The following is a 13,132-nucleotide window of genomic DNA, read 5'->3' as shown; positions in this document are numbered from 1 at the left end:
GGATCTCTGTGAGTTCGAGGCCAGCCTGGTCTACAGAGCAAGATACAGGACAGGCACCAAAGTTACATAGAGAAACCCTGTCTTGAAAAACCAAAAAAAAAAAAAAAGTTTATATGTCTGAGTGATTATATGTTTATATATACGTCGGATCACCTAGGACTGGAGTTATAATGGCTGTGATGCACTGTGTGGGAGCTGGGAGTTGAACCTGGATCCTCCAGAAGAGCAGCCACTGCTCTTACCTGCTGAGCCATCACCCTAGCCTTTTTCTCCCTTTTCCCGGGAGGCTTCTTTGTGTTTTTCTCTAATACTCCTTGGCCCTCCTGTGAACTCTAACACCCAGAGCACTTTAGTGGTTATTATCTACAGGTATCTTATCTCCTTCCTTCCCCACTGTCTTAGAAGCATTCTTCAGTGTGTCTTCTTTTGTTTGTCTGCTTTGATTATAGTAGCTGATACCCTTAAATAAGTCAATAAATGACAAGTTGGTTACAGATGACCATAAATTCTATCTTTTAGCAAAAATTCAATGTTACTTTAGTTGGAGCAAGTGTTGTTTTGTTTTGTTTTGGAGACAGGTTTTTGTGTAACTGGCTCCTAGAATTCACTTTGTAGACCAGGCTGGCCTTGAACTCACAGAGATCCACCTGCCTCTGCCTCCTGAGTGCTGAGAATTAAAGGTGTGCGCCACCACACTCAGACATACCCAGCTTTTTTTTTGGTTTTTTGAGACAGGGTTCCTCTGTGTAACTTTGGTGCCCGTCCTGGATCTCACTGTGTAGACCAGGCTGGCCTCGAACTCACAGAGATCTGCCTGGCTCTGCCTCCCAAGTGCTGGGATAAAAGGCGTGTGCCACCGCTGCCTGGCATGCCCAGCTTTTTTGTGGATACTGAGGATTCAAACTGGTCCTTGTGCTCACCCATTGAGCCATCCCCCCACCAAGTCCCATAATCCTATTTTTTTTTAATTTTATACGCTTAAAATCATTAATCTAAGTAGGGTTTCTGAGATTCGCAGACTGCCAAAAAGACTATAGCTTGGGGTTTAAGAGCCTGTCTTGGACAGAGTTATTTTCCAGGTGTCTAAAGGTCAAGGATCGGGGAAATCTGTTGCCTTGGATGTCAGCGGGATAGATACTCACTCCTAGGTTAGGAATGAAATTGCCTTGTGTTTTTTTCCATCCCCAAGACAAGCTTGCCGATGTTCAGAAGTAAGCAGTTTGCAGTAAAAAGAAGATTCAGTGATTTTCTGGGTCTTTATGAGAAGCTTTCAGAGAAACACTCTCAAAATGGCTTCATTGTCCCTCCTCCACCTGAGAAGAGCCTAATAGGTAAGCCTGTGGTCTTTAATTCCACTTGATTTTTAACACTTGGAGACTAGAGCACTAGCCCAGCTATTTATACATCTTCTCTGGTGTTAGCCTTCAGTTTTGCAGCACTTTGAACATTCTTTTTTTTTTTTTTTTGGTTTTTCGAGACAGGGTTTCTCTGTGTAGCTTTGCGCCTTTCCTGGAACTCACTTGGTAGCCCAGGCTGGCCTCGAACTCACAGAGATCCGCCTGGCTCTGCCTCCCGAGTGCTGGGATTAAAGGCGTGCGCCACCACCGCCCGGCTCACTTTGAACATTTTTATATCCCCCCAGAGTGGCCTCAAACTCACTGTATAGACCAGGGTGGCCTCCATCTTTCTGCCTTAGACTCATGAGTGCTAGAATTGCAGGCATGCACCACCACAACCTAGAAAGGATCAAGTATCACGCATGCGTGCATGCTCATGTACGTGTGTGTGTGTGTGTGTGTGTGTGTGTGTGTGTGTGTGTGTGTTGCTAGTGATTAAACACAAGGCCTCATGAACATTAGAGAAACACTCTACCAGAGTTCTGCCCTCGGTTTTGGGACTCTTAGTAATTGCTCTTCCCTCCAGATTGAAATTGCTTTGGGGACCAGGGGAGGAGGCTTCTCACTGCCATCAGGTGATTGTTAATCTATACTCAGAATCTCAGAACATTTTCTTCTATTATTATTTTGTTTCGTTTTGTTTTTCAAGACAGGGTTTATTATTTTGTTTTTAACTTTATGTGTATGGGGTTTTGCCTGCATACATGTATGTATGTCTACCAAGTGTGTGCCGGGGCCGAGGAAGACAGAAGAGGTTGTCAGAGCCCTTTGCAACTAGAGTTATCAGCCACTGTGTGTGTGCTGGAAATAGGGCTTGCATGTTCTAGAAGAGCAGCCAGTACTCACAACCACTGAGCCATCACTCCAGCCCTCCCCCGCTTTTTTTGAAACAGGATCTCACTATGTGGCCCTCGATGGCCTGGACCTCACTATGTAGCACAGGCTGGCCTCGAACTCACAGAGGTCTCCTTGCACGTGCCGTCACATGTGCCTTTTTTTTAAAGACAATATACGCTCTAAACCCCATAGTTTACAGCCTCCAGCATGTGCAGACTTAATTAGTAAAGAACCTTTGGTCCAGCCCTGATCAGGACCTCGAAATTTCCTTCAATGGCTCTGTGTCGAGCTGTCCTCGCTGCCTTTCCTTCGGATGACTCTTTGTAAAACGTAGATTTATCCTTTTTCCCGTTTCTGGTTATTTTGTTTCTTTTTTTTGTTTTTTGTTTTTTTGTTTTTTGTTTTTTGAGACAGGGTTTCTCTGTGTAGCTTTGTGCCTTTCTTGGAACTCACTTGGTAGCCCAGGCTGGCCTCGAACTCACAGAGATCCGCCTGGCTCTGCCTCCCGAGTGCTGGGATTAAAGGCGTGCGCCACCACCGCCCGGCCTATTTTGTTTCTTAAATTCCATTCCAGGGATGACAAAAGTGAAAGTCGGGAAGGAAGATTCTTCGTCTGCAGAATTTCTTGAAAAAAGGAGGGCTGCTTTGGAAAGGTAGGTGCCTGCCAGCCCTATTGTAGGTCTCTGTGAGAAGCTGTTGGTTTGCTGTGTTTGTGGAGATGAACTGAGGTCATTACAGTCACACCTCCCTGTTACCCATGACTTTCCCCAAGTCTTTACCTTCCCACTTCAGTCATAAGCCATCTTTTTCCTCTCCATCCTGAAAGAACAACCATAGTTTCCTTCTTGAGTAATCTAGTGGGTGGTTCTGAAGACTGTCTGATGAGTCAGTTTGCTGTCTTTTGAAATGTGAAGAATGTACCTCGGTGTTTGCCTTTATGCTCATGTAAGGGTGTTGGGTCCCTGGAACTGGAGTTGCAGACAGTTGTGGAGCCACTGTGTGGGTGCTGGGAATTGAACCTGGGTCCTCTGGGAGAGCAGTCAGTGCTCTTAACCACTGAGCCATCTCTCCAGCCCTGAACATGAAGTTTTGAATACTTACAAGCAGAAACTTGCTTACATGCCTTATCTGAGGCCATTTTAAATACTAAAAGACACGAGTCCCAGCCAGCACTGTGCAACACCCCAAACCTTCAGAGTCCTAACCGACGGTGATTTCATCCTTTAGGTACCTTCAAAGAATTGTCAATCATCCTACCATGTTACAAGACCCAGACGTCAGGGAGTTTTTGGAAAAAGAAGAGGTTAGTGTTCTACAAAGCTCAATTTCTTATCTCTGTCTACCCTTAGTGAAATGAAACTGGTTCATTTGACAAATACTTAAATGCTATAGCCAGTGAGTTTGTCCCCCAAAAGAGACAAGGATTTCCACTGCTCCAAATGAAAGCAGCTCTGCTTGTATCAAACGATGACCTGGTCGAGTCTTGTAGAAAACAGTGCTCTGTTTGGCAGGGTCTCGGCATGTCTTGCATAGGTTACTAATTGGTTCAGACTGAATGTGTGTTTGGTGCTAGGAGGCTTAAAGGCATTAGTTAAAAACCAGGTACCAGGTACCGCTGGGTGGTGGTGAAACACACCTTTAATTCCAGCATTCAGGAGGCAGAGGCAGGTGGATCTCTGTGAGTTCAAGGCTAGCCTGGTCTACAGAGGGAGATCCAGGATAGCAAGGGCTACACAGAGAAACCCTTTCTTGAAAAACCAAAAACAAACAACAACAACAAACCAGTTACCACAGACGGTAGAACTGCCATATAGCAAAAGGGTTGATTAAAGTGGACAGGAGTTTTTATAGACTATGCATAGGCTCTTCGTGATTGTGGGAAATTGGAGACACTGCAGTCATTAATAACTGGAGAATTAAATAAAATATATCCACACAACAAACATTCTCTTTTGACCATAACCAGAACATGTAAAGAAATACGAGTATATGGAAGCATCAAATAGCAAGTATTCCCTGAAGCAGAAGTCAGTAAGGATGGCAAGGCACGCGGCCAGAGAAAAATAACATTATCTTAGAAAACTAGAATGACAAGACTCATTATGTTTTTGTGTTTAATTTTTAAAAACTTTTATGTTACTATAATGAAAATAGGATTATTGTAATGAGATTTTTTTTTTCCTCTCCAAAATGATTTTTTTCTAATTAAAAATGATGTCAACGCCTGAAGTCCTTTAATTCTACCTCTGGGTATTTCTAATCTATTCTTGCTCACTCAATAACCCCAGAGCAGCGTTTGTCTTTGGAGACCTTTGGGCTGGGTAACCCTTTGTGTGGGGGCTGTCCTGTGCTGTAAAATGTTTGGCACAATGAGGAACACCTCTGCCTGCTAGATGCCAGCAGCACTCATCTTCAGACACTGTCAAGTGTCCTCTGGAGCAGAGTGGCCTCAACCTGAGAAGTAATGAATGACATCCTGGACGCCTAAGACACTTAAAATCTAATTTTCCAACATAGTTTTACTGTGTAAAAGTAGCTCCGTTCAGAATATGCTCCTATCCTTGGGCATTCCTTCACTATGGAAGCTCTCTCAAAGCTGAGTCCCCTTCTTGCAGAGTGTGTTAATCTAAAACAGACCCCTTTTTTTTTTTTTTTTTTTTTTTTTTGAGATTTGGTTCCTCTACATAGCTCTGGCTGTGCTGGGATTAAGGCAGATGTTCCTACGTCCTACAGGAGGCTTTGACTTTAACAAAGAGATGCCATGCTCTGCCTGGGAAAGTGTTTGCCCTGGATTCCTGACCACCTGAGTTATGAAGCGTTAATCTAATTAATCTTATCAATAAAAAACTAGGAGCCAGATAACGGGTAAAAACCTGAAAGATCAGCCCGGTGGTGGTGGCACACGCCTTTAATCCCAGCACTCGGGAGGCAGAGCCAGGTGGATCTCTGTGAGTTCGAGGCCAGCCTGGGCTACCAAGTGAGTTCCAGGAAAGGCGCAAAGCTACACAGAAAAACCCTGTCTCAAAAAACAAAAAACAAACAAACAAACAAAAAAAAACAAACCTGAAAGATCAGAGAAGCAAGGGAGCAGTCACTTCCTACCTCTTCTGTTCCTCCTACCAAAAGGGCTCGAGATCCTCTCTCAGCCCCACCTTACCACTTCCTGTCTCCTCTCTCTACAGTCCTCCAAAGCTCTATGGTCAGCTAGTGGCTAGCTCCACCTGTGACTCTACGCAAGCTTTATTTGTCAGAACACAATCAAAATATCACACAACAGAGTTAGATTTATATAAAGGTGGAAGGAGAGAACTGACTCCACAAAGTTGTTGTCCTCTGACCTCTGTAGGTGTGCTGTGGCACATGCATACAAGCACAAAATAATTTCAAAATGTTAAAAAATAAAAATAAAAGGGCCAGATGGTTGTGGTGCGTGCCTTTAATCCCAGCACTCAGGAGGCAGAGATAGGTGGATCTTTGTGAGTGGTCTACAGAGCTAGTTCCAGGACAGCCAAGGCTACACGGAGAAACCCTGTCTCAAAAACAAAAAACAAAACAAAGCAAAATAATAATAATGAAATAAAATAAAGGAATGTTTGGTACTTAAGTGGTTCACACCTGGACAGGCAGACAGTCTCGGTGTGAGATTGCCTAGCCACACAACTCTCAATCTACTTTCTTTCTATGAATCACATCAAAAGCTGAAAATTGTGTTGGTTCTTTCAGCCATAGCACTTGGATTTTTGTTTCTGAACATACTAGTTTTAGATTACTATAACTTCCTTAGAATACAAGAATCTACAGTTCAAATAACTTCTTTGACAAGTTTGGGGCATGCCATCTGATGGATACGAATTCTTCTGAACCTGAAATAGGGGCAGCAGATAACTTGCCATCCCGCCTTCTTGGTCTTGTAGCTGCCACGGGCTGTGGGCACTCAGGCTTTGAGTGGTGCTGGTCTCCTGAAGATGTTCAACAAAGCTACAGACGCAGTCAGCAAGATGACCATCAAGATGAATGAGTCAGACATTGTGAGTAGCCTACGCCTCTCAGATGCCCTGAGAAGTCCTGAAATTTCTGAGATGACTTTCTTCTCAATTAAAAAAACAAACAACAAAAACAGCCCCTGAAAAAAAAGCAGCTAAAGAAAAGCCACTCCCTGCACTTTGTGGAACATTTTCAGCCCAGCTCTGGGCTCATGTGTTTTCAGTGGTTCGAGGAGAAGCTCCAGGAGGTGGAGTGTGAGGAGCAGCGCCTACGGAAGCTGCATGCTGTGGTAGAGACGCTAGTCAACCACAGGAAAGGTAACCACTGGCTCGGAAACGCCCCTGGACTGGAGGAAATCAGTGTCTTTAGTGGGCTGGAGATGAGAAGCATGCTGTTCCCAACCTTCAGCAGTCCAAGTAGGAAATCTCAGCCCACCTGTTGCTTGATGTTCTGATAAACACCATATGTCCTGGTCTCCTGGCAAGAAACATGACTCAAAGCACTGTGGGCAGTGGGTGGAGGGAGCCTGCCTAGGTACACGCTGCTTTTGTTGATGGCAGTTGGTGGCTTGCATCCAGAATCCTAGTGCTTTGTTACCTGGTCATGCTAGCAAGGTGGAAATGCAGGGAAGCCGTCTCCTGTGTCTCCTTTCTCCCCTAGTCACGTGTAGATAGCAAGAGCTTTCCCTCCCAGTCCTGTAACCAACTCAGGCCACTTCCCTTCACTTTGAGTTTGGAGACTAGATTGTAGAACCTTCAGTGGGCTTTGCTTCCCTTCTGTGTCTTAAACACACTGGTAACAAGAAATCTAAGAGACCATTAGCGTGAAGCAGGGTCAGGGCTGGCGAGCTCTGACATGGCTGAGAAGACAGACTGGGCTTGGACCCTGCTGCCATGAGAAGAGTAGGAAGAAAAAGAGCAGGCCACAGAGACTGCGTGGCCTGCAGAGCCTAAGGTACTGACTGGCCCTGTACAGCAAGTTTGCTCTGCTCTAGAAAGTGGGAGAGTCCGTGTGTGTGTGTGTGTGTGTGTGTGTGTGTGTGTGTGTGTGTGTGTGGCTGTGTGTTTTTGTGTGGCTGCCTGTGTGTGTGGCTGTGTGATGCATATAGGCAGTTCATGATCTTCAACATCCAACACCAGAGCCTCTCCTTCCCTTGGCCTGCTTATGTGAGCTTGAAGTTGGCTCTCCAGGGATGCTGGAACTGCTTCCTTCAGGCGGCCAGGCCTAGTCACGTGTAGATAGCAAGAGCTTTCCCTCCCAGTCCTATAACCAACTCAGGCCACTTGCCCTTCACTTTGAGTTTGGAGGCTAGATTGTAGAACCCTCAGTTGTCAGATATGCAGGGGCCAGACTTGCCAGGACTTGCTACACAGGGTCAGCTGCCTTGTCCCCCTCCCGAGAGATCAGAGACCTTTGCTGTCTTTACCTCCTTCCAGAGCTAGCTCTGAACACAGCCCAGTTTGCCAAGAGTCTGGCCATGCTTGGGAGCTCTGAGGACAACACGGCCCTGTCACGAGCGCTCTCCCAGCTGGCTGAGGTAGAAGAAAAGATTGAGCAGCTCCACCAGGAACAGGCCAACAACGACTTCTTCCTCCTCGCTGAACTCCTGAGTGACTACATTCGCCTCCTGGCCATCGTCAGAGTAAGCCTCACTTCCTCCCCGCCCAGGGGGTCTCCTGCTCTCCACTTCCTAAGAAAAGTTTATCTCATTTTAGTTTAGGAGTGATTGTAAGTTCTACTCTTGAAAGAACCCTGCAGACACAGCAGTCGCTTAAACTAGCCCGTCACCTCTCGGTATTCTGAGGCCCACAGCAGCCCACTCTTGAATTTCCAAGTAGGCCCCTTAATGTTGAGGACAGGCAGTATTCTCTGTGCACCCTTCTCCAAGCAAAGCTTATTACAGACTGCTGCTTGGCCCCTGGAGCAGTGACTCTTCAATCCTTTGGTCTTTGCCCTGATAAGAGCTCTTGCTGGCTTCCACTTGTCCTTCCAGTGTGACCAGTCAGGTAATGACATAGAACTGGCTTGGTGTTGCATGGAGGAGTGTGGCCCACGTGCTGAGAGAGCTTGTCACCAGAGCCCTCCTTGTGCTGTGCTGACCACACTGGTAGCAACACTGCACGCTGCCCTTCAGGTCCAACACCTCACTTTTCTTGGTGACCAGGGTGTCTGTTTCCAGAGCTCTTGGATCAGTTAAGGAAGCTTGACGGGGCAGTGTTAGCTCTCTGCATGGCCTCCCTGATAAAGGAAGACTCTAAGGGGAGCCTGGCGCCTGCACTGTAAGGACCTGATGCTGCACGGTATCAGGGTGCATGAGCCTTAGCCTACTCCTCATCCCCAGCGCATCTCCTACTGTGGAGCTGCCCGCTGGGTCTCACTTCCCTGCAGTCATAGCTGCTAACCGCAGAAGCCTGCGAGCTGCTCCTGGGTTGCTGCTAACTCCGGAGAGATAAGGGGCTTGAAAAAGGACCCTCTGTGAGATTCTTAGAACCAGTTAGACTACTCAGGCTGGAGAGCCATCCTGGGGAAGGGCTCTGTCTGGGGAAAGCTTTCTGTGAGGAGCATTGTTTTCGCGGGCAGGGGTTCCCGAGAGAGCACAGCTTTTGGATATGACTCCAGGCAAGGTGAGCGTGTGTGAACAGGGCAAAGAGAAGCCAAGCCTGGTTCTCCATGGGCTGGGGCAGCAGCCTGAGAGCACAGAACTATGAGCAGGTCTTCTCTCAGAGAGCCTGTGCCCCCCCTCATGTTGTGAGCTAACGGTGGGAATGGAGAAATGAGCAAAGGTTTCTTTTGTGTCCTTCCCGGAACCCCTGTTAGCCCAATAGGCTAGGTTTAAGCCTTTCTTTGAGATGGAGTCACCCTTTACCTGAATTTTTGACATTGATGTGCTAAGAAATTTCAGGAGCCAGGTATAGGAACCACATGCCTGTAATCCCAGCAGTTGGGAGGCTAAGACAAGAAGCTAGCTCATGGTAAATTCCAGGTCAGCCTGTGCTACACTGTGAGTTCTTTGTGTCTGGAGACACAAAGAAGCCACAGAGCAGCAGCAGGGCTGAGAAGGTGAATTGGTGGCCCTGCACTCTGCATTCATGGGTTTCTGTTCTGGTCCAGCTGTGTGCTGAGGAGCCTAGGGCACATCCAGGGAACCCTTGCAGGGACTGGGGAGCAGACAGACAGGGCTAGGAGACTGGCCCTAGGCATACTCTTAGATGTGGACTGCCTTTTGAAGCCCATAGTGTGTAGGTGGGATGGGAGATGGTTAGGCCAACAATGACCTTCTCTGAAAATGCTAATTCTGTTCAAAAGACTAGAAACAGGAAGCCAATAATGACTTTTGAAGCGCTTCTTGTGGGCCACGCTAGCCCAGATCAGGCCAACTAGTGTGTGGGTGAGATAAAGGCAGTAAGTAGGTCGTGTGACCATTTTAAGTGTTTATGTAAAGAATCCTTGAGCTGCCAGCATGGTGACTCATGCCAGTAATGCCAGCACTCAAGAGACTGAGGCAAGAGGCTCAGGAGTTCAAGGTCATCCTCAGCTATGTAATGAGATCAGCCCTGCCCGGCTACCTGAGACCTGTCTCAAAAGGGGAAAAAAGTCCTTCTGTACCAAGTGTCTCGTTGGTGTCAGCTGAACGGCTGCTGCCTTGCTGCAGACTTACAGCTCCGGGGCTGGGCAAGGTCCTAGCTGGAAGTTTCGGTACCTGCTTGTTTTCCCAGTGTCCTGCATTTGCGTAAACATCTACTGTAATTGCTAATACAATGACAGCCTTTCCAGAAGATAAGGTTCCTTGAGAGTAGGACTGTGTGTTTCACCTCCCACTGTAGTCTTAGCTCCTCACGTGTGGCAGACTCAGGGAAAGTGTGTAGACTCGTGGTCTGGCTTGGCTGAGGTGACGGCAGTTTAGAGACTTTATTAGTGTCAGGTACAGGCATCCGGCCCTGAGAGTAGCATGGCACTGGCCCACTGGAAGCTTGAAGAGGACCTGACCCAAGCTTGTGCTTTTAGACATGGATGCCCCAGCTGGGCACTAACAGTGGCTGCAGACCCTGCCCTTGCTCAGTGCTTCCCTGGCACAACTGCTGGGAGAGCCTCCTTCTAAGGCAGAGCCAGCCAGGGTTGCCCAGGAGCTGGCTGTACCCCTCCCAACTGCCCTCCCCCGTAGGCTGCCTTCGACCAGCGCATGAAGACGTGGCAGCGCTGGCAGGACGCGCAGGCCACGCTGCAGAAGAAGCGGGAGTCTGAGGCTCGGCTGCTGTGGGCCAACAAGCCTGACAAACTGCAGCAAGCCAAGGATGAGATTACAGAGGTGAGCTGCCCGGCCGAGTGAGCCCAGTGTGGGTGTACTGCTGGTTCCTCAGGGAACAATGCTCCCGTCCTGACCAGATGCTTGGGAGCCTACAACAGGCAAGAGACATAATTAAAGGGCCGGGGCTGCTGGGCAGGTCTCTGAGAACAACTTCAGAGCAGCCTTGAGGCCCGGCTCTCCACCACTATGCTATCTGTCTGTCTGTTTGTGTGTTTATGGGTGTTTTGCCTGCATATATGTCTGTGCACAATGTACCTGCCTAGTACCTGAAAAGGCCGGAAGAGAATGTTGGATACCTAGGAACTTGTGAGCCACCATGTGGGTGTTGGGATTTGAACCTGCATCCTCTGGGAGAGCAGCCAGCTCTAGTTCCTTGCACGAATCTTTGAAAAGCCACTTAGGTAACTCAGATATGCCCCATACTCCAGGAAAGAGTTAAGTTTTCTGGGGCTTGTGGCTCTGCTTTTGAGCTCCTAAGTCAGAGGCTGCTATGGTACCAGAGCTTTCTCATAGACCAGGCTTGGCCTGGGCACATGGCCATCTTTTCCACCTACCCCCACAGTGGCCTTCCGGATTGTGATATGCAGTGCTGAATCCCTTATGTATCTCATCCTTCCCAAAGAGACAGACAGATGTCAGGCCCACTGAGGCCTCCTGTAGAACTGCACCATATTAAGTGACACTGCCCCACCAATTGGGGGGCTTTTGTTTTGTTTTGAAGACGGGATTTCTCTGTGTAGTCCTGGCTGTCCTGGAACTCACTCTGTAGACCAGGCTGGCCTCGAACTCAGATATCGGCTTACCTCTGCCTCCCAAGTGCCACCACCGCCCAGCCCCACCACCTTTTTTTATTTGTGGTAGTGGAGCTCGAGCTGAGTCTCTCTCTCTCTCTCCCTCTCCCCCGTCTCTCTCTCTCTCTCTCTCTCTCTCTCTCTCTCTCTCTCTCTCTCTCTCTCTCTCTCTCTCTCTCTCATACATATTCGCCAAGAATTCTGCTACTGAAGCTGCACCCCAGACCTTAAACAAGCCTTTTTTCCCTTCCCAGTGGGAGTCTCGGGTGACTCAGTATGAAAGGGACTTCGAAAGGATCTCAACAGTTGTCCGAAAAGAAGTGATTCGATTTGAGGTGAGTGAGCTAGAGCATGTGCGGCCTTCTTCGTGTACGTGTGTGTCTGCTCTGGTGTGATAGTTCCTGAGGTGTGGTGGCCGTCTTAACGGTTGCTGCTGGACCAAAGCCAAGCCAGGAGCTGCAGTGTGCCCCCCCCCCTCCCTCTCCCTGCCCTCTAAGAAAGCCTGCAGAGCTTTGGCAGAGGCTGTTTGGTTGGAAAGTACAGCTGTGTAAGCTGCTGGCTCTACTTTCCAAGGCTGTGCTTGACCTTGGTCAGCAGTAAACACCACCATCCCACCAAAAGGGGAAGGAACACCTGTCTGGGAGGTCAGTGTAGAATCCTGTCTCCTATAGAAAGAGAAATCCAAGGACTTCAAAAACCACGTGATCAAGTACCTGGAGACACTCCTACATTCCCAACAGCAGGTATGTAATTACGCACAGCCCTGGTCCCCATTGCCTGCCCCAAACGACAGTTGTCTATGTGCGGCTCTGGTGACTAGATCTGGGGGTCGTGCTTCTGAGGGAGGAGGTTCTGCTGTAGTTGATATTTGAGAACAGGCCCTGCTGCTCTGTCTCATCAGGCCCTCTGCTAAGCGTGAAGATCCGTCTCTGTCACCGTCTTTACCAGTCACTGGCCATCTTGACAACCATGTTGTCTTCAGTCCCCAGTTCACTCTGAGGGACCTCCATCTCTTCTCTCACAGCTAGTGGAGTCCTAATGCCCACCCTGTGGTCCTATCTACCGCTCTGGTTCTGCGGCTCTAATCAGTCTGTGGAACAATGGTACCGTTGTGAGACGCAGACAGAGCTGTGGCCTTCAGAGGGTGCCTTTGGACTTGGGACAGAAGCTGATGCCTTCTTAAGTCTAGAGGGAGGAGGCACAGTGTGGGTTCCTCTGCCCTACGGGCCTTCCTTTTGGGTGGCCTGTGGTCCACGGGGTATGCCATCGCACAGAACTTGCTTCCCTCCCAGGCTGGCTCAGGCTAGCTCAGGCTGGCTCAGGCTGGCTCAGGCTCTACCACTAGGTGGGGAACTTGCTTATTGTCTCCTCACTTCTTTGCAGCTGGCAAAATACTGGGAAGCCTTCCTTCCTGAGGCGAAGGCCATCTCCTGAGGGACCAAGGACCAGAGCCCACCTGTGTGACGCTGCCTTTTTATACACTGCCCTCCTCCCCCTCGATGGACCCCAACTGATGCACCCTGCCTTGGCTGGACTTAGCCCTTCCACTCTGCCCCCACAAACAAACTGTTCCCAGTTACTCTAACCAATATTTCATTTAGCTTCCACATATATTTTCTTACCTAAGAGAATAGTTTCCTGCTTTAAGCAAAGACCTACAATAGGTGGTGGAATTATAGGTTAGGGGTGGAGTGTTGATATAAATATATAAATACAAATGTATATTTTTCAGGCTGTGGTTTAGGAACTGGGAATAACGTTTTCTGTTACTCCTGACGGTGCCATGGAAGATTATGTAATAAAATATTTGAAAATCA

At 48.2% G+C, this 13,132-nt stretch overlaps 1 protein-coding gene across 2 annotated transcripts in view; it reads left to right on the top strand.

Moving 5' to 3' along the window:
* Snx1 (sorting nexin 1) overlaps positions 1–13,132 on the top strand; it is a 40,907-nt gene extending 27,775 nt beyond the window's left edge. For both annotated transcript variants that reach the window (XM_059268146.1, XM_059268145.1), the window contains exons 6-15: positions 1,190–1,331; positions 2,809–2,887; positions 3,462–3,537; positions 6,149–6,262; positions 6,442–6,535; positions 7,655–7,860; positions 10,381–10,524; positions 11,570–11,650; positions 11,987–12,058; positions 12,699–13,132. In XM_059268146.1, the coding sequence (XP_059124129.1) occupies positions 1,190–1,331; positions 2,809–2,887; positions 3,462–3,537; positions 6,149–6,262; positions 6,442–6,535; positions 7,655–7,860; positions 10,381–10,524; positions 11,570–11,650; positions 11,987–12,058; positions 12,699–12,749 (1,059 nt within the window). In that variant the 3' untranslated portion in view covers positions 12,750–13,132. The remainder of the gene's footprint in view (positions 1–1,189; positions 1,332–2,808; positions 2,888–3,461; positions 3,538–6,148; positions 6,263–6,441; positions 6,536–7,654; positions 7,861–10,380; positions 10,525–11,569; positions 11,651–11,986; positions 12,059–12,698) is intronic.

This window comes from Peromyscus eremicus, chromosome 7 (genome assembly GCF_949786415.1).
Source record: "Peromyscus eremicus chromosome 7, PerEre_H2_v1, whole genome shotgun sequence".
NCBI lineage: Eukaryota > Metazoa > Chordata > Mammalia > Rodentia > Cricetidae > Peromyscus > Peromyscus eremicus.
This window is presented reverse-complemented; position numbering and strand designations above follow the sequence as displayed.